We start from the raw sequence: 24,945 nt of genomic DNA on the forward strand, positions 1-24,945 counted from the left end.
CTTATGAAAGTCCCTTCCATCCCTGGGTCTGCTTTTTCATCAATAACATGTGGATATTGGACTGGATACCTATGGCTTAGGTACTGTGCTATGAAGAGGGAGAAGGAGGAAAGAAAAGGGGCACACGAGGAGGTGACACTGATGTAGATGACCTTGTGAAGTTAGGTAACTTCTCTGAGCCTCAGTGCCCTCTTCTGTAAAAAGGAAATTACTAGATAGAGGAGAAAGGAACATAATTACTCAGGATAGAGCCTGCAAAGCAATGCGTGCTGGACTATGCAGGGCCTGATTTCATGGGAAAGCAGGGTTTCAGGACTGAGGGGTCCGGGAGTGTGCCAGGACTTCCAACTGACTGTTGGGGGAAATGGAGAAGGGGGGCATCCTGGAGTCTTGCAGGTGAGATGCCTTGCTGTGACGGGTGGAGGGATCGCTGACACCCCACATGTGAGAAGAGAGGGAGAGTGAACACAGGGAGGCTGCTCCGCTGTCCACTCTTGAGACAGGATTCACACATCAAACCCTACGACAAGCTCACATTTCCCAGCTTTTCTCGCCCAGAATCACTGCCTTTGTTTAGAGGAGGGTATGGGGGAGGAGACAGAGGGCCAGGAGGGAGGGGCCCCGCGGTGCCGCCGCCGCCCCCACCCCCTCCGGTTGTGCGGAGCCCGACTGCCACTCAGCTCTGGCGCCGTGGGCGACGGAGGCGCCGGGTGCCCGAGTGGAGTCCCAGATAGCTGCCATCCCTCTGGACCTGACAGGCTGGCCCTGGATTCTTCAGGCATCCCTGGAGCAAGAGGCTGCCCAAGGCGTGGAGCTGGGAGGGCGCTTGGACGGAACCGTTCAGGTGGCTAGGAGCTCTGCCAGCTTTGGTCACCTTGGGTAAGTCTGTACCTCAGTTCGCCTCCGGGTCATCCCCAGTGGGGATGCAGGAAAGGGTTGAAAGAGGCGACTAGAATGCCCCCTTGGGGCAGGGTGTGTGCGAGGGTCCCTGGCAGAGCCAGACCGGGACCGGGGACTTCTAGGAAGCAGGAGCCAGCAGTGCCTCTGGTGGGTGGGCGCAGGGCATGTGTGCACTGCAAGCTGGGGAGAGGGGACCGCGCACCCTGGCTTGTTGCTGGGCTCAGTCCTCCAGACCCACGTCTGCCAGACCAGTCCCAGGTGCGAAATAGGGGCGCTACCTCTTTAAAAGCGTCCGGGCTGAGCCTCTGCCGCACCATGTGATTGCCTGAAAGGCCCGGCTAGGAGCTCTGCGGCGGGAGCCTGGAGGACCGTGAACTGCTACGCGCGGTGCTGAGAGCCCAGCCCTGCCTGGCGCGGCCTCAAGCCCTGAGGGGCACCAGGTGTCCGGAACTTTGGGCACAGCCTCTGGGACTCCCTGGCCACCAGCAGACAGGATGGTGAGCTCCCTGCATCCTGTTCTGTGGGCACGGGTAGGCAGAGCCAGGCACTGGGGACCCCTGTGGGGTGAGTGTGTGCTGGGAACTGCCTCACACCTGATAAAATAGCCGGTGGAGGAGTGCTGCTCTTTTATGTTGTCGAATGGATCAGCTGGGACTGATAAGGGGAGGGGACAAAGATCCGGCAGAGAAAGGGTTAGGGTACCCCACCAGCTTGGGCAGGCACTAGATGTGCCAAGTGGGGCACATCTCCAAAGGGCAGCTGGACTTCCAGAGCTGCCTGGGTTCCCCTCCCCTTCCCAGGCAGGCCTTCCCACCCCAGGCTTCCGTGACCACAGGTGCTTGCCTCCTGCCCCTTGGTGCCTGTCTGCTGATGTGCCCAGCCTGTGCCCACCATGCCGCCCTCCATCTCGGCCTTCCAGGCCGCATATATTGGCATCGAGGTGCTCATCGCCCTGGTCTCCGTGCCTGGGAACGTGCTGGTGATCTGGGCAGTGAAGGTGAACCAGGCACTGCGGGATGCCACCTTCTGCTTCATCGTGTCACTGGCAGTGGCTGATGTGGCAGTGGGCGCTCTGGTCATCCCACTTGCCATCCTCATCAACATTGGGCCACAGACCTACTTCCACACCTGCCTCATGGTCGCCTGCCCTGTCCTCATCCTCACTCAGAGCTCCATCTTGGCCCTGCTGGCAATCGCTGTCGACCGCTACCTCCGTGTCAAGATCCCGCTCAGGTGAGTCCAGAGCAGCTGAGGGTACCTGCTGTGCCCCATGCTGGGTGGCTTGAGGGCCATCTAGAGAGGATAAAAGGTAGAGCATAAGACCCCAAGTAAGCTGGATATTCTCTGGGCCGTTGTGCCCCAGCCCTCACTCTGCCTTCCTCTCCTCTGCCCTGCAGTATCAGGCTGAACTCAGGTTGAAGCAGGAGGGGGCTGGCTGGCTGGAGGAATGTGAACCTGGCAGTGCTCAGGACCCCAGAGCTGAAGCTCTGCTGTTCTCCTGACCCGGCCAGGGAACCTGAGGCTGCCTGTTCAGCCTGGCCTGGGGTGGGGCGGGGGCGGGGGGTGCGGGGTAGACAGTGAGCCCTGGTTGGGAATGAGCTGATCTCCACCAGTTCGAGGGAAGTGGAAGGGGCAGAGCAGATTGCTAGGGTGGGCTTAGGGTGGCACACCACGGACAGGAGTGCTGCTTCTCTAACCAGAACTGGGAAAGCTTCCTGAGGATACTCTTTCTTGTTCTGCAGATACGCTTGTGCTAGCCAGCTCCCTGCCCCAGGGCTATCCTGTTGAACCCAGACAGTCTGACTACCTCTGCCCAACTCCCACTTATGGGATCTCTGTTGCAGGCAGGAGGAGGCAGGCTCTTAATGTTCCTGTTGTGTTGCAAAACCATGTTGTCTTTCCGGTCACAGCAGAGGTGCTTATGCTATGTCCAGGCAGCACCAGGGTGGGTGACCTAATAGTGGCAGTCCTGTCATGCAAGTGTCCAGTCCACATTGGGGCTCTTTCCCTTGGCCTGCCAGGCCATAATCTTGTCACCAGGCAGTGCCTGGGCCACCAAGTGCCAGCAAATGCCTGGGCACACTGCCAGTGCTGGCCTCACTGGGACATTCTTGTGAGGCGTGCTTGCCCCCTCGTTAAATCTTCTCACCAGCAGATTCCCTTTCTACTACGGAGTTCTAGACGTCTTCAGCACCTGCTGTCCCTGCAGTAGCTTCCATACCTGGGACATGGAGCCTCTGGCTTCACCTGACAACTTGCCCAGGCAGGCCTAGGCACCCATGTTTCTCCTGTTTGCATTACATTTGTACACATATAAGTTTTCAAAGATTTTATAATGCACCATGGTTTTCCTCTTTTCATCGTGATCCTATAAGGGAGGTGAAGTAGGAGCTGGTAAAGGGGAAACAGATCCAGAGAACCTCCTGAAGCTGATTGGGAGCAGAGCCTTGATTCCACTACTCCCCTTCCTTCCTGATTCCCCCAGTGTCCCAGCCCCCTGATGGCAGTGTTCCTGCCCTGTTTACCTCCTTCACAACCTCCAAGTTTCCCAGGGAAGGTGAGGTGAAGACTGCTGCTCAGGAGAGAAGGGGAGACAGGGAAGGCAGCCCAGAAACCCTGTAAGCTCAGCCGCTGAGGGGCCTTCATGCTGCCATTAGCCCCAGGTTGTGGCTGAGCTATATACCAATGAACCTGATTTCAACCCATTAGCGTGGGCTGGGCCTCTAAGCCTGGTGATTATAACGAAGTGTTGCCACATTAGGAAAGTCATGCAGATACGTGAATATAGGAAGGCTGCTTAAGAAATCTGGTCTACTGAGTGGGTGCCAAGGCAAACCAAAGGCCTGGTCGTGATGTAACAGAGGTCACGGGCCCACAGAATGTGCCCTCCTTGTCCTGTGGGGATGGGGATGGCTGTGCTGGCAGAATTGCAGGCTCATTCTTCCGGAAGACAGCTTCTGTTGCTCCTTGCTCTAGCCTTGAAGAACTGGGGGTCTTTAGGAGCTATCGTTGGAGGGCCAAGGCAGAGGTATGCATAGAGGCTAAGAATGCAGGCCTGGGTTCAAATCCTTGCTGTGAATTCCTAGCTGTATGACCTTGAGAAAGTCACTTATTAACCTTCAATTTTAACTTCCATGTCAATAAAAGGAGACATTAATGATAGTACCTTCTTCCTAGGGTGATTGGAAGAATATAATAAACTCCTACATATAAAGCACGTGGTACTGTATAATGCACCTGGCAGTATATGCAAGCCATAAGTGGTACGTTTATTTTGTAGTTTTATTATCATTGTTATCATATGGCTCAAAGTGGGTCTGAATAGGCAAGCCCTGCGCCCTCACCCCCCCACACTGATGCTTTTACATAACAACACATATGCCCTTATACACATGCACGCACACATGGGCACACAAGACATACCACATTTCCAGGGAGGTGTCAAAGTACTGTTAAGTTATATTTATACATGTTTTTCTCCCTTGCTAGACTGTCATGCCTCAAGTGCAGCGACCTGGACAGTGGCCACATTTTGTTCGTTTGTACAAATTCTCCAGAATGCCTAGCATAGTGTCTGGCGCATAGCAGACGCTCAGTAAATGTTGATTGAATTGGATGAGTTTTCAGAGCTCACATGGTTGTGCCTCAGGCAGGCCTTCCAGGGGCCTAACCTCTAACCATCGTGCTGTGGCCTGTATCTTCCCAGCATTCTACCTCAGGGCCCTGACCACAACTGCCCTTATCAGCTCAGGTGGCTCCTTCAGAGCCACACTCCAGCAGTGCCTGAGAGAGGAGTCTTTCTCCTGAGTTAGAGAAAGGCTGCTGGGCCTAGCTTCCAAAGCTGGGATCCTGGAGGCTGGGCTGAGGTGACGGGTCACTCCAGGTGCCCCTGCAGGAGGAACAGCATGTGCTGCTGCCCTCTGGGCAGCTGGAGTCAGCAGGCTGCTGGGTCTGGGAGAACACCTTTCTGCTGGAGGTCCCCAGGTGCCTGGCTCCCTGCCCTGACAAGCCAGTCAGAGGTAGATGTGGCCTGGGAACCAGGGAGCAATACTGCTCAAGCATTGGTGAGGCATGTGTGGGGCATTCAGTGACAGGAGTCAGCTGGGGCCCTCACCAAGCAAGGCATGGTTTGGTCAGTCAACCACAAATTTTATTTCCTTCCACTTGGCAGAAAGCCAAGAGGAAAAAAGGTTCACTTGGTATAGTGTGATCCAGTTACAAAAAAAAATAGCTTAAATTGTTGACGCATCAATAACCTGTGGTTATTTACATGTATTTTACAGGTTATTTGCCTGCCACCTCCACATGCTTGGTAATGGATACCCCATTCCCCTCAGCTCCTACTTCTAGGGAATCCCTGGGATTTCTTGGGGGCACTCTGTGCCAACTTGATACCTACTCCAGGGGGCTTGTTATGGGGAGGAGTGCCACTCCCTGACCACCACAGCCCTCTGTGTGGGAAGGAGACCTGAGCAAGGTCTGTCTGTGACCAGATGGGTTGGTGTGGGGTGAAGGGGTGATGGGTATTTGGGAGTCAGAAATACCTGAGTTTGAACCTTGCTGTTACAAACTAGCTGTGCAACCTTCTTGGTTAGGTTATTCAATCCCTGAGCCTCCTCTTTGCCACCACACCCCCTGCCACCGTCTGTTAAATGAAGGGAATGGATTCTGGATTCGAGGTCTCTGAGGTTCCTTTCAGTTCTAACTTTCTATAGTTCTTCCTGACCATGACTCCTGCCAATACTGTGTTGAAATCCTAGGAAGATTGTGTTGTGTTTTTTAGCTCCTAGTGCTTATGAGCTAGGGACAGTGCTATATATATATATTTTTTTTTTTTTTTTTTCTTGCGGTACACGGGCCTCTCACTGCTGTGGCCTCTCCCGTTGCGGAGCACAGGCTCCGGATGCGCAGGCTCAGCGGCCATGGCTCACGGGCCCAGCCGCTCAGCGGCATGTGGGATCCTCCCGGATCGGGGCACGAATCCGTGTCCCCTGCATTGGCAGGTGGACTCTCAACCACTGCACCACCAGGGAAGCCCACAGTGCTATATTTTTATAGTTTTATCTCATTTAATGCTCATAGTTTCTTGCTTGTAAAGGTTATTGTTATCCCCATTCTAGACACGTCTATAGATACACTGAGGTCTAAAGCTCAGGAAGGTTCAGTAATTTTCCCAAACATCTTATCAGGAGCCAAGACAGGATTTGAATCCAGGTCTGTCTACCAGAGATGCCTTTAACCGGTGAGCCCATATGTGTTTTGAATCAGCCTCGAGAAGCTATAGGATTTATGGAGCAGTTTCCTCACGGCTGTCAGCGGGGGTGATTTTTCCCCTCTGATTTTTGCCATGGCCTCTGCACTCTGTTCCAGCCCATGCTTGGTGCCTCTCCCTCCCTCCTCACCTTCACTCCAGTGGGCAGTTGAGCCCCTGGCAGCCCTGCCTCTGTCCACAGCTGGAGGCCTTCCCAACTGGGCTGCTGAAGTACAGCAGAGTGTGGGGGAGGCCAGACTGCTGGACCAGAGCTCTGGGAAAGAGATCTGGTAGATTAACATATGTTTGCTTTTAGGCATCAGTTTAGCCCTCTCCCCCGACCCCCCAGCTAGCCTGGGCTTTTCTGGACAACTAAAGTGCCTCCTGTGCTTGCACCGCAGCAGGTCTCAGGGTCCCAGAACAGTTGCTCTCTGGTGGTACCACCTGCTTTCAGCAGAGGTAGGCCATCTCTAGCTCCTGTACGGATGGATTAGTCATTGGCCTAGAGTGGCTGAGATAGAAGAGGAGTGATAGCAAGCCCTGATGCCCAACTCCCTCACATTTGGACAAGAGGAAACAGAGGCCTAGAGTTCCAGCATGTTCAAGGTCACTCAGCCACAGGCTCTTTTCTCCTCCTAATTCTGACTCTGGCTCCCCAGCCTTTGATGTAAAGGCTTACCTGCAAGGAACAGAACAGAGAAATTTCAGCCTCCACAGGTTAAGTCAGCAAATTAGTGGTGGGCTTAGTGGGGGAAAGTGATGGAAGGATGTCAACTTTGTGATTAAAAAGGTAATTTCTTTGTTTGAACTAGGGATAGCCTTCAGGTGGATTATGCTAAAGAGTGCTCTGGGCAATCCAGATTAGTATCAGTGGTGAAAGCTTCTCCCAGCTGACATTGGAATGAGTCCTTTAGGAGTGCTGCTTGGAAGCAAGGGAATGGCCAGGATACTTTCTGAAGAACCCCTCTACCCAGAGGTCATGGGGCAGAGCCTTGGAGGCTGTGTTGTGTTTGATATTTATTTCCAAGCATAAAATCAATCCATGTTTATTGTTAAAAATTTGAGAAATATAGAAAAGAATAAAGATGACAAAATAACCAGTAATTCTGCCACCTGCAGATCACTACTGTTAAATTTCTGGTGTTCCAGAAAATTTTCCAACATATATAGATGATAGATGATAGATAGATAGATAGATAGACAGATAGATAGATGTTAGATAATTATTTTTGCATAGTTGGGTGCATCTATGGTTTTTATATCCTATTTTATACACTTAATGTTACATTATAAGCATTTCCCCCATGTCAATAAAGAATATTTTCTAAGGATTTTTATAATGGTATAATATTGGATTGTCTTTTTATTCATCTTTTAGGTCTTAGCTAAAACAGCCCCTTCTTAGGGAGGCCTCTCTGACCCCCTCCCCCACTAGACCAGTTTCATTTCCTCTGTTAGTTACTCCAGGTGGATCTATTTTTCCTTCCCCATCTCTCCTGGCCCAGGTAGTTTTTCTGGGCTTGGTAAGCACCAAAAGGGCCAGGACCACATCTGCTCACATACCTGTGTAACCCCCATGCCTGGCACAGAGTAGGCATGCTATATACGTTTTTTTGAATAAATGATTATCATATTTTATATGACTTTTATATTTTGTATGACTCATTTTTATAATTTTGACTAGATTGTTACTGATTTTTAATTTTTACAAATAACACTACAGTGATACCCACAATTCACATTGTTTGTAGGATCAGAGCCAAGCCTAGAACTTTGGGTTTTGCCTCCTAGTAGATAGCACAGCCTCTGTCTGTAAGGATTTTCTTATAAGGTTAAATATTTCCCAACTCCCTTTCCTCCAACTCTCCCTGCTCCTCCTGCCCAGTTTCACCAAAATTGCAAAACCCCAGAGGTGCACCTGGCATTTCTCTGCCCATTTGCCCTTCTGGGCTAGGTAGGGCAGGACTGTCTGGGCCCCAAGTCTAGTCCATATTACCTAGTCTCTATTCCTCTTAGGCCTGGGCATCCTGTTTCTTTGTGTCTTAGTGAGGAGAGCAGTCCCTAGAGTAGAGGGCTTGGAGTATGGTACTTCCTGGTTGGCCTCATTTGGCAGGATGGTCACAGAACAGAGAGGAAGGAGGATACCTGGCTCTTTGAGCTGCATGAATCACCCCTTCAGCCTCAACCTCCTTCTTAACTCAAGCCCCAAGGAGGCTACCAGCTGCCCAGGCTACCTATAGATTGATTTTGCCTGTTCTTGAACTTTTATAAAGGTAATTGAGTAGTATATACTCTTTTCTGTCTGGCTTCTGAAACTTAAAATTATGTCTGAGATTCATCCATACTATTGAGCAAAATAGTAGGTTTTGCTTGTTTTTTTTTGGTTTGTTTTGTTTTTTCTCATTGCTGTTAGAACTCCATTGAATGAATGTGGCACGATTTTTAAATTCTGGATGTATTTGGAAGAAAAAAAATTTTTCTTATGGATTGGATATGGGGTGTGAGAGAAAGAAGAGTCAAATATGACCAAACTTTTAGTTCTAAGCAACTGGAAATATAGAGTGTGCATTATCTGAGGTGGGAAAGGCTGCAGGTGATACAAGTTTTGGGAGCAATAAAAGGAGTTCAGATTTAGACACGTTGAGTTTGGTGTATCTATTAAATGCCTCGGTGGAATGTTGAGCAGGCAGTTGGATGGATATACGATGGAGTTCAGGAGGAAGGTCTGGGCTGGGGATGTAAATGTGACAGCCATTGGCATGTAGATGGTGTTTAAATACGTGAGGCTGGATGAGATCCCCAGGAGAGAAAGTAGAAATAAAGAAGAGGATGAAGATGATATGATACTATACATAGAAAATCCTGAAGACACCACCAGAAAACTACTAGAGCTCATCAATGAATTTGGTAAAGTTACAAGATATAAAAGTAATATACAGAAATCTGTTGCATTTCTATACACTAACAGTGAAGTATCAGAAAGAGAAATTAAGGAAACAATCCCATTTACCATTGCATCCAAAAGAATACAATACCTGGGGATAAACCTACCTAAAAGGCAAAAGATCTGTACTCTGAAAACTGTAAGACACTGATGAAAGAAATTGAAGGTGACACACGCAGATGGAAGGATATACCATGTTCTTGGATTGGAAGAATCAATATTGTTTAAATGACCATACTACCCAAGGCAATCTGCAGATTCAGTGCAATCCCTGTCAAAATAATGATGGCACTTTTCACAGAACTAGGTCAAATAATTTTTTTTTTTTTTTTTTTGCGGTACGCGGGCCTCTCACTGTTGTGGCCTCTCCCATTGCGGAGCCAGGCTCCGGACACGCAGACTTAGCGGCCATGGCTCATGGGCCCAGCCGCTCCATGGCATGTGGGATCTTCCTGGACCGGGGCACGAACCCGTGTTCCCTGCATCAGCAGGCGGACTCTCAACCACTGTGCCACCAGGGAAGCCCCCAAATAATTTTAAAATTTGTATGGAAACACAAAAGACCCAGAATAGCCAAAACAATCTTGAGAAAGAAGAACAGAGCTGGAGGAATCACACTCCTTGACTTCAGTCTGCACTACAAAGCTACAGTAATCAAAAGAGTATGGTACTGGCACAAAAACAGTCACATAGATCAATGGAACAGGATAGAGAGCCCAGAAATAAACCCATGCACTTATGGTCAATTAATCTATGACAAAGTAGGCAAGAATATACAATGGAGAAAAGACAGTCTCTTCAATAAGTGGTGCTGGGAAAACTGGACAGCTACACGTAAAAGAATGAAATTACAACATTCTCTAACACCATATACAAAAATAAAGTCAAAATGGATTAAAAATGTAAATGTAAGACCGGATATTATAAAACTCCTAGAAGAAAAACATAGGCAGAACACTCTTTGACATAAATTGCAGCAATACTTTTTTGGATCCATCTCCTAGAGTAATGGAAATGAAAACAAAAATAAACCAGTGGGACCTAATTAAACTTAAAATCTTTTGCATAGCAAAGGAAACCATCAACAAAACAAAAAGACAACCTACTGAATGGAAGAAAATATTTGCAAATGATATGACCAATAAGAGATTAAGAGCCAACGTATGTAAACAGCTCACACAAGTCAACATAAAAAAAAAAACCCTGATTAGAAAGTGGGCAGAATAACTGAATAGACATTTTTCCAAAGAGGAAATGCAGATGGCCAAAAGACACATAAAAAGATAATCATCAGGGAAATACAAATCAAAACCACAATGAGATATCAATTCACCCTGTCAGAATGGCTGTCAACAGAAAGAACACACATAACAAATGTTAGAAAGGATGTGAAGAAAAGGGAACCCTCCTACACTGTTGGTGGGAAGGTAAATTGATGTAGCCACCATGGAAAACAGTGTGGAGGTTTCTCAAAAAACTAAAAATAGAACTACCATATGATCCTGCAATTCCACTGTTGAGTATATATCTGAAGAAAATGAACACACTAATTCGAAAAGATACATGCGCCCCAATGTTCATAGCAGCATTATTTACAATTGCCAAGATATGGAAACAACCTAAGTGTCCATCAACAGATGAATGAATAAAGAAGATGTGGTGTATATATACAATGGAATACTCCTCAGCCATAAAAAAAACAAAATTCTGCCATTTGCAGCAACATAGATGGATTTGGAGGGCGTTATGCTGAGTGAAATAAGTCAGAGAAAGACCAACACTGTATGACCTCACTTATATGTGGGATCTAAAAACACAGCAAACCAGTGAATGTAACAAAAAAGAAGCAGACTCACAGATATAGAGAACAAACCAGTGGTTACCAGTGCGGGGGGTGGGAGGGCTGGGGGCAATATAGGAGTGGGGGAGTGGGTGTAACATAGGCTTAAAGGTGTATTGTACAACATGGGGAATATAGCCAATATTTTGTAAGAACTGTAAATGGAAAGTAACCTTTCAAAATTTTATAAATTTTTTTTTAAAAGTTTAAGAAAGCAGAGGAGAGGACCAAGGACTGAGCATTGAGAGTTTGGGGAGATGATGAAGCACCAGCAAAAGGGACTTAAGGAGAGCTACAGATATAGGAAGAAACCCAGAGCCCCAGGTATGGTGTCCTAGAAGCCAAGTAGAGAGTATATGAAGGAGGAGCAAGAGATTGGCTGTCAAGGGCTGCCAATGGGTCAAGTGAGATGAGGACTGAGAATTACCATTGGATTTAGCAAGAGCAATGTTAATAGTGGTAGGAGCAGAAAGTCTAGTGGGAGAGGGCTCAGGAGAGAAGAGGAATGGAATTGAAAACAGCTGGTGTAGATTACTTTTTTGAGGTATTTTGTTGCAGAGCGTAAAGGCATGGGGCAAGAGCTGTCAGGAGAAGTGGAAACAAGGCATTTTGCTTTGTTGTTTGCGAAGAAGGGACATTAGTATGTCTGTGTACTGACTAAGACCATCTAGTAGAGAGTGCAAAACTAATGATAGGGCAAAGGATAGAATTTCTGGATTGATGTCCTTGTTTAGGCAAGCAGGGCTGGGACTTAGGGCAAACACAGAGGGATTGGCTTTAGAGGAGCCTGGAGATCATCCAAGAGGCAGAAAGGCAGGGTATGTGGGTGCTGGTAGGTGACGTTCCTTTCGGAGTGTTTCAGTTTTCTTAGTGAAGTGGGAAGCAAGGTCATCAGCTGAGAGGGAGGAGGTGATGGAGAGAGTAGCAAGTGTGAAATAATTCTTTAGGAAGTAGGAGAAAGGCTAGACTCAGAAAGTCTAGTATAGTTGGAGGCAGCGTTAAGGGCCCACCTGAAGTTCGTGGTGATAAATTTGAGTGTTCAGATGCACAGGCCCAGGCATGGAGGAGGCAGCAAATTCACTCCTTCACTAATTCAGAAGCACCAGACTCCATGCCAGACATTAGGTATCTTATCATGGCCAAGAAGTCGGTCCTGGTCCCTGCCCTCATGAAATTTAGAGACTAGCTGGGAGAGAGCCAAGACACCGATCAACAAGGAGGTAGCTACAATTACAACTTGAGAAGTATTTGAGGAAGGAAGCCATCCTGGAATTGACTGTGCCTGGCCCTTGTTGGCTTCTCTAAACCCTGTGTCAGTCCAGCCCTCACAGGGCTCAAGGACTAAGGTAGGGCCTTATAGGCCATGTGGTTCATGGTCAAGAGTTTGGATAGGATTCTAGGTACACATTGAAGCCTTTGAGTGCTTTAAGCAGGGAATGACATTATCCAGATTACATTTTTAAAATGTCAAGTCCTTAACCAAATATTAGCAAATCAAATCCAGTGACACATAAAAAGGATAATATATCACAACCAAATAGGTTTTATTCCATGTTAGAGTTAGAACCAACTGGTGATGGACTGGATGTACAGAGTGGGAGAAGGATCAAGTATGACTCCCCAGGATTAAGGCTGACGCCACAGGGTGGATGGGGTGCCAATTCTGGAGATAGGGAAGGGTGGGGAAGGGAGGGATGGGGAGAAGATTCAGATCCTAGTAGGTACTCAAGTGGTAGTGATATAATGGCGGGTCCACTAGTGGTCTCTCTCTTGCTCGTTCCCCAGCTTCTGTCCCTTCATGTGGTCCAACAGATGGGCCCCCTTTTGCCTCATGCAGCACCAAAGAAGGAGTCCTTCAAATATCCAGCAAGTTTCCTGGGTGCCTCCAGCTGCCCCAATCTACTGTTCCCACCTCACTTCTCAGCAGACTTTTGGCTTTCTTAGGCTGAAACCACAGCAATAAGGACATGTGGCTTTGGGCTCCCTAAAGCTTCCAGAAGGAGACAGCAGAGTTGGGGGTTCATCCTTCTTGCCAGGCTTTATTCAGAATGAGACACAGTAGCTTCTGTGATAGCTAAGGCCCCCCAATTCTCTACTCATCCTCAGTCAAGTGGTCACTCTCCCTGGATGCTCTGTGCCTCCACAGACTCATTTCCCACCCTCATCGCTGGAACCCACTAGTGGCCTGGCACTGGGGATTGTGTTAATCCCCTGCACAGTGGTCGTTCCTCCCCAGTTCCTCAGCAGGGTCCTCTCACAGCTGCTATATTGGGCACTGGGTGGCCCAGTTTCAGCTAATGCAGCAGAGAAGATGGTCAGTCAATAAGCAGGCAGTTATCAAGTATCGGCTCCAGCCTAGCCCTGATGGGCAAAGCAGGAGGGCTGGGGGAGCCCCAAGGCTAGCATAGGGCACACGGGGACAGGGTCTCTGTCGCTCTAGACTGCTTGGTGGAGCACTGTCAGCTCTTCTGTGCAGAAACTATCTTTTGCCTTGTGTAGCAGAGAAAGCTTTGCAGTGCAGTTGGTGAGGTTGGTGCAGGACCTGAGGGTCAGACCTTGCAGCTCTCACCATGCAGCCTGCTCTCAGAGTCCACAGGCTTCCAATTCTCTGCTTCCCACCCCTGGGAGAGCAGGGGCCGAGACTACAGCAGAGCAAGAGCTACTTCTTAGCCCTTTTTTTCTAGCCCGGAACCAAGAGCTCTGATGCACACCCACGCAGCTAGAATGCAGTGTCCCAGGCAGTGATTCTCTTGGGGGCACCAGAGGGAAAGGTCTGTTGAAAAAAAGCCCCTCTACCCCAGATTTTTTGTTTCATTTTTTTATTGAAGTATAATTGACTTACAATATTAGTTTCAGTTGTACAACATAGTGATTTCATATTTTTATACATTACAAAATAATCACCAGGATAAGTCTAGTTATTGTCTGTCACCATACAAAGTTATTACACTATTATTGACTATATTCCCTATGCTGTATATTACATTCCCATGACTTATTTTACCCCAGATATTTTTAACGATCACCTTTTCAGAGACACATCTCTCTCCCCCTGCTTTATGGAGGTACGTGAGTCGAATGAAGGGTAAGAGTGGTCTCCCCAGACAGAAAGTTCAGGTACTTGGAACTGTGTCATCTTGGAGTAGTTACCTAACCTTTCTGAGCAAAACTCTTCTGCAAAACAGGCTTCTTAATACTTCCTCTAAAGGTTGTAATGAGGCTTAGGGATGAGATACATTAAGAGCCTGGCACATAGTAGGCACTCAGTAAATGGGGACTATTACTATCGTCAAATAATCCAAACTTGGTTCTCACATACCACTTGCTGTGTGGCCACTGTAGTTCCACTGGGACAAGTCCTCATCGAGATGAGTTGCTACTCTGTGAGAGCAGGGTGTGGTTCTCTCCATCTGCCTCGCTCATTGTATTTCAGTACCTAACAACACATGCCTGGCTGGCACTCAGTAGGTGGCTGAATCAGTGTCTGTGGGGGGAAGGAAGCCTTAGTGGGGCAGACTGAGTAGCCAGGTAGAGAAGAAGTTAGTTGGTTATTTTACATTCACCCACAGAGGGCAAACGCAGGTACTGGAGAGTGAAGGGTTATTTCATTAAAACGTCCCCAGGAGATGAGAGGAGTAAAGGGTCTCGCTCAAGCTTACCTGGCAAGTTAGGGGGGAGTATTCTGGCCTCCTGACCCCCAGCTCAGCTCCTGTTGGTCCCCGTGCTCCTGTTTCTATGAGGAAAGGGTGTGAATAGTCCCTCCTGAGCTCTGCTTGTCTTCCCAAGGCCTTGTCCAGCCCTTCCTGGACGGTTGGCCTCTGAGGGAGCCGAAGCAAGGGCTCCGCTGGGGGCTGGCAGCTCCGTAAATCCTCTCTGGGGAGGAAGACATTCAGTGTGTTTGGGGACTTGCTGTGCTCAGCAGACACACCTGCCATGGTGGCCGATCCTCTGCAGAGTAAATACAACACCCCTTACCCCACATTATGGGCTCCTGGGGCTGCCATTCTCAGATGGCCCAGCAAGGGCTGGGGAGAGACGCAGAAACCACTCAGCGGCTCTGTCAGGCTCAGGGGCTGACAGTCTGGGAGCAGCCAGCAAGCCAGAGAGGGGTGTGAAGGCATGACACCTTCCCTCTGCCGTCATCACCTGTAATCATGACAGGAGGCCACGGTGGCTTCAGGCTCTTAGTGGGGGGTGTGTGTGTGTGTGTGTGTGTGTGTGTGTGTGTGTGTGTCTGTGTGTGTGTGTAGGGAGCTATAGCTTTTTTTAAAGGTCAAAAAATTATATCCTGGGTTTTCAGACCTTTCATTCAATTCTGCTTGCTCACCCCTGCCCCCGCCCATCCCAGTCCCTCATTCAAGGCCTTGTTGGGAAGAGTCCCAACAAGGCTAATCTCTTTCCTGTTTGTGCCCCACCCAATCCTCATGCCCTACCCCCACCATTAATCTTCCTTGACGTAGGAACACAGTTTATATGTTCAAGTTAAGAAATGTTTTCTGACAACACAAGTCCTGCCCTCAATGGCACAGACTTACAGTCTCTTGGGCAAGACTGACAATTTACCAGCTGCCACGCAGCAGGAGGCCTGAGCAAGCCTGGCACACACACAAGCACACAGGGCCAAGGTTACTCCCCCAGCCTAGGATGCTCAACCCCACCCCACCTTTTACCTGTGCTCAAAAGTCACCTTCCCTGCCTCCTAGCCAGTTATATCTTAACCTGTCCAGGCCTTGGAGTTGAGGAGAAAGATGAAAGAAGGATGTTTAATATCTAAGACCATGTCTAAAACACACACACACACACACACACACACACACACACACACACACACACACACACACCCCCCTCAGAAATCTGTTCCCTTTTCTTTCCTAATTCCTACTCATTCGTTAATAGTCAACTCAGATGACACTTCCTCCCAGAAACCTTCCTTGTTTTGGTATGTTTACAGCTCCCCATGCTCCCCTGTAACACAGCCCTTGTCAGATTGCACCAAGGTAACCTCCTTCACTGGCCTGTGAGCAACTTGAGGGTGGGGTCCAAGCCTATTCAACTCTCCTTCACAGTGTCCAGCATGGTTTCTGCCCATTTTTGGTATCTAATGCCTGACCAGTAAGTGAATGGTAATAGTAGCAAGTGACTCTCGAACACCTAACGTTTGCTAGGCCTTTGCGAAATACTTTATGTGGATTCTCTTATTTAAATCCTTGCACAATTTTATGAAGAGGCACTAATAGTGTTTTCTAATAGTAATAATATATTCCTATTTTCCACATTTTCTGAGGAAGCTGAGGCTCAGAGAGGTTAAACAACTTATTATTAGTCACACAACATCTAAGTGTAACTGGAATTGTTGAATGAACAATTGAATGGATGAATGAAAAGACCTGCATTTGAGCCTTGACTCCAACCTTACTGCTGGGTGATTTTGGGTAAATCACTTACTTCTTTGGGTCTCAGTTTCCACACCTATAGAATGGGCACAATTCGTTATGCCTACTGCAGAGAGTTGTCTATAAAGGAGTGCTCTCAGAAAAGGAAAATGGCTGCATTGTTCAGGGATGAGTTGGTTCTGGGTGTGTGTGTGGAGGCTCCCAAACCCCCACCCCAAGCTGTCCCCTGGCCTGCAGAGTACCGCCCAAGAGCTGGCCTGACTGCCTGGCACTGAGGTGGCAGAAGGAGCTAATGTTGGCTGCCGGGCTATGGGTACATGAGTGGAGCAGAGACCCGAGAGACAGACACAACTGTCACCGGGAAGTAAGAAGGATCAGGAAGTGGGTGCTGCCGCACGCCTGGCAGAGGGGCTGAGTTTGTCTTTGGAGCTGCCGTTTAAAGAGAAAACCTCTTCCCTCTTCCCCCTCGGGTGTCGTGCCACACTGTCTACCACCTGCTGGAGCTGTAGACAGCTCTCCTGGCTGCTGGGAGACGGTGCTGCATCTCCAGCACTCAGTGGAGTGGAGGCCCCACACCAACAGGTCCCTGACCACACGAGGTGGGCGGGCGCCTTGGGCCTGGTGGGGAGGGAACTCACAGTGACTGGATGTGCGGGCTACTGCTGGGCTTTAACTCCTCCATGATGGGCAGCTCCAGGGCCTCAAGGGGTCTGCACAGGAGCGGTTGTCACCTCCCACCGCTGAAGTCCACGCAGGCAAGGAGGGGCCATTCTCTAGGCTGCAGTCTTCCTGTCAGAACATGGCCTGAGTCTGAGCTCGGTCTACTGTCAAGGTTTAAAGAAAAAAAACTTGGGAGGAGAATCAAGAAAAGGGGAACCCCCTCCCAAACCAGGGAGACCTGATCCCCCAATTCACTCAGTACAGAGAGAGACCCGGAGCCGGAACTCAGAGGCTGGAGCTCAGTCTGCCGCTGTACCCATCTGGACAAGCCACCTCACTTCCCCGGCGCTGCAGCTTCCTCAGCAAAGGGGACTCACAGTCCCTGCCTGACTTCTCAGGGTTGCTGCAAAGATCCAGCATGCAGTGTGTGTGCTGAGTCTGAGGAAAGAAGGGATGCTGAGAGTCACAGAGCTCTGAGTGCCTTAGGCGTCAGGCTGGCAATGTTGGTCTCTCAGTCCTGACTCTGCTACTTACTTGTTCTATGATCTTGCCCAAACTCTCTGAGCCTCAGTTTTACACGTGTAAAATGGAAATAATGACATCTTCCTCATTGGATTGTTGAGGGGATTACACGTGAAAATAATGTAAACCCACCATCTCTCTCCAGTATCACAGGGGCTTGTTCTTCCCCTTTCCTGCCGTTTCATGGGAGGGAAGACGATGGATGGGTAGCGCATGCACACGTGTGTCTCTCTGTCTCTGTCACGGTTGGGGCAGACAGTTAATACAGCCACCCTCAACTGTGGCTTGAGAGGTTCCTTTACATGCATGCCATGGCCTAACGTTGGTGAGCTCCACCTGGGGAAGTGGCCGTGGCACGGCTCGGAGGTGCATAGTGCCGTATACACAGGTGAGGTGTGCTCTGTCACTGTTCTGGGTATAGTCCCCCTCTGCTTCAAGCTCCTCCATGAGCCCAGGGGCTGCCTGACAGGAGAGGATCCTGAGGAAGGAGACATGTGGTCTTGGGGTAGAGGGAGTACCTGCATGCTGAGTGTCCCCTCCATGTCAGGAACAGTGATGAGCGCCTTCTTTGGTAGCATATTTAATTTTATTTAGCCTTGCAAGGCTGGCATCAACACCATTTTTACAAATAAAGAAATAAGAGAACCAGGGAGGTAAAGGAACTGGAAAATAGTTATCCAGCTAGTAATTAGCAAAACTGGGATTTGTACCAGCTTACCAGATACCAAAGTGAATGCTGCTTGTGATATACCCACTAACCCAGCCACTCTCCTCAGGGATTTCCAGACTGTGGGGAACCACAGCCTCTGTCCTCAGAGAGCTTCTAGGCTAAGATGGAGGCAGAACACAAGATTTTGCAGTTAAGAGAAATTGGCACAGGCCGAGCTAAGAGGGCTGAGATTTCTGGGACAGAGGCTGCTAGTGGGCATAGGCCTGGCCTGACCTGCCATCTGGTTTCCTTTAGGCCCTGCCTGCTTTCTCTCAGGTTCTAGGGCCTGCATGTGCTCATTTGCACAGCTACCTCGATCACAAGTGCAGGGAAGCTAAATCAGGAGGTGTTGCTAACATCATGGCAGCAGAAATAATCCCATGAGGTCCGTGGAAGTGAGAATGGAGGAGGTGGGCTAGAGAGGCAGCCCAGCCGACCCTGGGCTGGGTCCTAGGGCTGAGTGTTGTGAGGGATTCCAGGAGACCTTCTCTGCCACCCACAGGTAGCATGCATGCCACAAAGAGCACTGGGCCAGGTTCAGAGGAACCTGGGTTCAGTCTCAGCTCAAACACTAATCAGCCAAGCTATAGCCTTGGGCACTCACTGAACCTTCTTGGGCCTCTGTAAAATGGCAACAACAGGGGCTTCCCTGGTGGCGCAGTGGTTGAGAGTCCGCCTGCCGATGCGGGGGACACGGGTTCGTGCCCCAGTCCGGGAGGATCCCACATGCCGCGGAGTGGCTGGGCCCGTGAGCCATGGCCGCTGAACCTGCGTGTCCGGAGCCTGTGCTCCGCAACGGGAGAGGCCACAGCAGTGAGAGGCCCGCGTACCGCAAAAAAAAAAAAAAAAAAAAATGGCAACAACAAAATCTGCCCTGTCTATCAGGCAAGCTGAAATGCTTTGTGAGGAGAGCTGTGCGCCCCACTATCATTTCGCTGAGGTGGGGAGCCTCTTGCCTTCCCTTCTCCCACCCTGGCTCCCTGCCTTTCCTCTCTCCATATGGTGGAGGTGGCTGTCCACTAACAGAAACAAGTCACACAGGTGGTTTGCAAGGGACCTGGCAGGGATTTGAGTTCCTATTTCCTGCAGGGTCCAAGACAATGCCTTTCCTTTTTCTGGGCTCCTCAGACAGGCTTCTCCCCAAACAAGGGTGGGGAGGGTTACTTCTGGGCCAGCGTTAGGCTGAATGCCATTGGGCCTTGCTTCTCACACACATTGCAGTCTGAGAAGCTTGGACAATAAGGGGTACTGGGGAACATAAGACCATAATCCCTATTCTCAAAGTCCTCACAGCCTCATGGGGATATTATTGTGTGAAACACAAAACCCTGGTTTGGGACGCAGCTGACCTGAGTTGCAGTTCCAATTCTGACCACCAGCTCTGTGACCTTGAGGGAGTTACCCAGTCTTCTCATCTGTGGAGATGCTGCCTCCCTCCTAAGATGATTGTGGGAAGAGGAAAGGAGAGACTGTATGTAAAGCTCAATGCCAAGTGGTTACTATAGGAACACTGGGAGGTGGGCTAGGCAGATATCAGCTCCATTTTGGATAAGGAAGCTAAGATTCTGAAAGGTGATGTAATCTGCTAACACAGCAAGTTTGAGTCTGATTAGAGCCCAGGCCCTCTAATGCCTGTCACACGCCTGCCAGTGTTGTGTTATCTGGAGCCTTTTGCTTCCTTGGCCAACTGGTGTAACTCTGTTGGAGATAGTGGATACCAGCTATGGAGGTCAGAGAGGGAGAGTTTTGGGTGGTCAGGCCTTTGTGGGATTTGAAAGTTGGGGACCCTAGAGTTGGACCTTCCAAATGGCCCATATTGTTGGTATTAATATCAGCTGGGTGAGGGAGGCCACTCTGGTGTCCCCACCTTGTGCCTGCAGTGCCTGTCCTACCTGATTCTTGCCTGGTTGAGTCCCCAAGACCCATTGTTGTCAGCAATCTGCATTTTCTTTTTTGTGGCTCTGAGCACAGCACTTTGAAGTTTTTGTGAATGGTGGATGGGAAAAAAAGGCTTCGATATAATAAGCTTCCTCCTCTCCCACGTACATCATAATGTGAGATTCCCGCATCGAGGGTCGTGGCAGATGTGAGTGATTTATTGGGCTTTGCAGAGTGGCAGAAGTGACTGAAAATATGGTCATTGATCAATGCTCAGAGAAGCTGCCTCTCCAGACCCCTGCTCTGGGATGCTGCCAGCGGCTCCATGCTGCTCCGTTATCCTGGCACAAATCACAGGGGTGTAGGGCAGCTCCCTGAGAACAGACTGTTCCCTACTTCCACCCAGGGACAGCTGTGAGGGGAAGGGCTGGTCTTGTAGTTAGAACCACCTAATTAAGTGGCTTAATGTATTAAGCTGGATGACTTATAATGGAAAGTGACTGGGTGACTGGGACAGAAACTGGGAATGGAAATCTCAAGGATTCTATGGAAGGTCCCTCATCTGGGTGGGCTGGGTGCAGGGTCTTCTACCTGCCAGGAGGGATGTTGTGGAGAGAAGCAAAAAGCTTCAAAGTGGCTTCCTCTTACCCTCCTTCCTACTTTACTCACATTTAAAGTGGTTATTGATATCATTGGATTAATGTTTACCGTGTTGGTACCTTTTCTATTCATTGGGTTTGTTGTTTGTTTCTCCCCTACCTTCTCTTTTCCGCCTTCTCTGGTTCTAACTGAGCATTTTATATGAATCTATTTTCCTTTCTAAAAATATTATTGTGTGCCTTACTGTGTACCAGATACCACAGTGGGTGCTAGGAATACAACATTGAACCAGACCTGACTCCTGCTCTTGGGGTTTGGCAGTTATATGCTCAGGGAGGAAACAAATAATTTTACTGATTGCCCCACATGGGGAAGAGGAGGGCATCAGCTCCCACCTTGATCCAGGGGATCCTGCTGCATGCTGTCCTGGGCAGGGGACTCTATGCCCAGCCTGTATCTACCTGGGCAAGACTGGGTGCTTCCCCACCTTCCACTGCATCAGGATCCCCCTATCCCCAGCTCATCTCTGGGGCTGGGGCAGAAAAGAGGAGGAAAACCTGCAGCAAATGCAGGGCGTTGGAGGGGCAGGGTGGGGCAGGGCTCAGGGCTGATAGCTGTTGCTAAACTCTTCTGCGTGATGCTACCTGAGTGGCTGCACTGGTTCCTGGATTGCGCCTGGCCTGCAGCTTCATGTAAATGGTCCCGCACACTGTGGGGCTCAGTGAATAGGCACGTGTTGGGACGTAAGACACAGAAAGCAACAAGAGGCACCAAGGAGGGATGATGGGAAACTGCTGGGTGCTGGGGTTCTTACCACTGTTATCTGGGCTCCAAACTCCACCAACCTGGATGTGAAGTGGGGAGAAAGTCCAGAACCTGGGAGAATATGACTGCAACTTCTTCCAGGTCCCAAGAGCAGGACTGCCTTGGGTTGTGGTGCAGCAAGAGGGACTGAAGTTAGATCCTGGGTAGGACTTTCTTTTTTTTTTTTTTTTTTTCCGGTACGCAGGCCTCTCACTGTTGTGGCCTCTCCCGTTGTGGAGCACAGGCTCCGGATGCGCAGGCTCAGCGGCCATGGCTCACGGGCCCAGCCGCTCCGCGGCATGTGGGATCTTCCCGGACCAGGGCACGAACCCGTGTCCCCTGCATTGGCAGGCGGACTCCTAACCACTGCGCCACCAGGGAAGCCCCTGGGTAGGACTTTCTGATGTAAAAGTACAAGCGATGGAATGGAGGGAGGCCTGAGGGTGAAGGTGGGACCTTTCTTTAGAAAGAGGACAAAAGTCTCCCTGTCTTCTCTGTCCTCCTCCCACATCCTGCCATCTGTTGCATCTTTTCTAGAATAGAGGGCTAGATGCTATGAACTTTAGGGAGCCCTGAAGGCCCAGGCAGCTAAAGCAGAGAAAGACCCCAAGCCCTATGAGAGCAGTTGCCTCCTCAGGGCGAGCATCCCTGTCCCCCAAGCTAGCCCCTGTGACTCCAGGCTCTGGGCACTAGGGCACTGGGTCTGCTGTCCGGCTCTCAGTGGACCACTGCCTTTGGGCTGCTCTGGAATCTATATAGTCTCTCTGGCCAGAGTTGGATCATGGTCCCTAGAGGGAAACAGGCCTTCAGGCAGATGTTGAGTACTCTGTGGTTCCAGACAGGCCAGGAGATATGCAGAAGGGAGGTGGGAGAAGGGGCATCGTGAGCTCCCCCTGAGTCTGCCTCGCCTGTCTCCAGTCTCTACACTGGCCACTTACTCAAGAGAGCTTTACTGCGCTTAACCAGGAAGTGTGGCTTCTCCAGGGCCCTGTGTGGGGTTTGTGCTGGGCTCAGCAAGCTCCCACATCCCTATCTGCTCCCCACCCAAGACTCAGATGCTAGGCAGACAGATCAGGGAACACAGACTAATTCTGTACCAGTCTTGAGTTAGGTAGGAGAGCTGAGTGCAAAATGGATACTAAAGCCATGTGACCAGTCTTTCCAAAGTGAAACAAATAACTTGTTGTTTGTCTGTGTCACTGCAACCTGTTCTGTATCTCTTCAGGAGCTGACTGTATTTTCTGGGGGAGTCGGGGACATCCTTGGGAGAGGGGTGGTGATAACACTAGGCACCAGTTGCCACTATTCACAGAGGGGCCTCATGGTCCCAGTGAGCCTGCCAAGCAAGTCTTCTTGTGCCATTATGCTGAGGACAAAAGCAAGGCTCAAGGAATTTTTACTTGGTCAAGGCCACAAGCTGTTAACTGGTAGAGCCACAGCTTGAACTCAGATCTGGCTCAGCAGCACTCTTCATTCCTTCACTCACAACAAATATTTATTTCTCTTTCCATTCCATGTTGCTCCCCATCTTCCTCTCCATGGGGCACATAGCTGGAGCATGAAATCCTTAGGGGGGGACTCCCTTCTGGGGAGTTGTATGTGCCTCTCAACTACTGCCCCTGGGATCCCCATCCCCAAACTGGTTTTTGGTGTTCCCTCCCTCCACTAGTGCCAAGCTCACCTCTTCGTATAAGATGATCTGACACATTTCAGAAGAGGGGAACTTGACCTGCCAGAGCTTGGGAAACATCTCATTCAGTCCTACATTATCCAGATGAGGATAGAGATGCCCCCAAAGGAGAGGAGTTTCACCCAAGGCCAACTCATTCCCTCCCAACAAAGCCTGGACCAGAACCGAGGTCTGCTGGTTCCCACCACAGTGAGGTGCTCCAAGGGAGGACTGCCCTGCTCTGGGGGTCCTCATGTCATTGCTGTCCTTGCAGGCACCTTGATGGGCAGCGTGGGCCCCCTGCTCTCTCAAGCCTGGCGAGCTCTGCCCATTTCCAGCTCCCTCCTGCCCTCACCCTCTTGATGTGCCAGCCAGGCTGTGGGATTCCCTGCCACCTCTTAAAAGTGACCACTGTCTGCAAAGACCAGAGAGGCTGCTGGGGAATGATTCAATCAGCTCCCTTTTCCTATAATGTCAGGTCTTTCCACTTGGTTGGAAAAGAAATTTGGCCCCCTTTACTACAGTGGTCATCCCAGTAAGGCCTCACTGCGCCAGCCACTCGTAGGTCATTAAATCCATATGCAGACAGGAAAATTTTTTTCCATACTGCCGAATGAGTCAGAAAGTCTCCCACAGCAGGTGGGGTAATTTGCCGTTGGTATTTTCACCATCCTGGCCTTACCCCAAGAGCTGGAGAGAATCAAATCTCAGAGCAGGAAATGGCCAGGAATGCTGAGGTCTGGGTCCAGTTGTCCTGAGTTTACAGTTCAGGTCAGACACCCTCCTCCCTGAAGACCACCCTGTCACTGGTATGTGGGGCTGCACTGGTCTCAGGAGTTAGAGGACTGGGGCTGGGGAGGAGGTGGCTGCATCTCAAAATTACCTGGGGGATTGTGTCAAAGTGCAGTCCCTGGGCCTCCCATCGCCTGTGTGGGGACATTCTGATACGCCCCGGACTGCGGGAAAGGGTTGGGGATTGTAGGCAAGTATACTTTGAAAATATGCCTTCCCCAAACCTGAGAACCTCCCTCCCTACACTACCCCCTGCAGCCTCCTCTAGATCAGGTGCACTGGACAAATTCCAATGCCTCTTTGTAAGGATGAGAGGATGCAACCAGAGAGGAGAGGGGCTTTGTCACAGGCACACAGGCCTGAGGTAGAACTTGCAATGTCAGTTACCTGTGCCACCTTTCAGTCTGGGGTTGACGCCAGGAACTTTGGCCTCATATGTTTTATTTAGCCTGGGCTGCTCTCCCATTAGACTGGGCATTCCCTCCGCTCAGGGGCTATACCTTCCCCATCAGATGGGGAACTCCTTTAGGTCAGGGGTTATGTTTTTTCTGCTCACTCCCAGATTCAAGGAAGGGGCTCTGAATCTGAAGCAGGGAGAATAGAGGACGTTCAGAATAGAGGACGCTACTGGGTCACATACATAGACATAATTGTTTTTCCCACCAGGCTGTTGAGTTGTCTGTCCTCAGAACGTGACCAGGAGTTATTTCCAAGGCCCATTACACTACTAGCCTAACTAATTTATCCAGCTCTCTTCTTTCAAGGAGTTCAGTGTCTGGGCCCGCTCTCTATAGTTCTGCAAACTAGCCTTGAGGGTGTCCAATGGATCCCCCTTTTGGGGATTGGTGACACTGATATTTAGAGTTGGTGGGTGATGCCACAGGTCCCGAAGCAAGCAAGATTCAAGGCAGGATTATTAGGACCCAGACATCCAAGTCCCTCCCCAGGGTCCCTGATCCAGACTCCCCCGGGGGATGTTACCG

The 24,945-nt window shown here is 49.8% G+C and overlaps 1 protein-coding gene across 6 annotated transcripts in view; it reads left to right on the top strand.

Moving 5' to 3' along the window:
- Positions 1-741: 741 nt before the first annotated feature.
- ADORA1 (adenosine A1 receptor) overlaps positions 742-24,945 on the top strand; it is a 36,835-nt gene continuing 12,631 nt past the window's right edge. Inside the window, exons 1-3 of one of the 6 annotated variants that reach the window (XM_049709599.1) lie at positions 744-879; positions 2,069-2,133; positions 4,078-4,163. In XM_049709599.1, coding sequence (XP_049565556.1) covers positions 4,132-4,163 — 32 coding nt within the window. In that variant the 5' untranslated portion in view covers positions 744-879; positions 2,069-2,133; positions 4,078-4,131. The other 5 variants (XM_004282491.3, XM_004282490.3, XM_033410620.2 and 2 more) reach the window with 5 other exon arrangements.

This window comes from Orcinus orca, chromosome 1 (genome assembly GCF_937001465.1).
Source record: "Orcinus orca chromosome 1, mOrcOrc1.1, whole genome shotgun sequence".
Taxonomy (NCBI): domain Eukaryota; kingdom Metazoa; phylum Chordata; class Mammalia; order Artiodactyla; family Delphinidae; genus Orcinus; species Orcinus orca.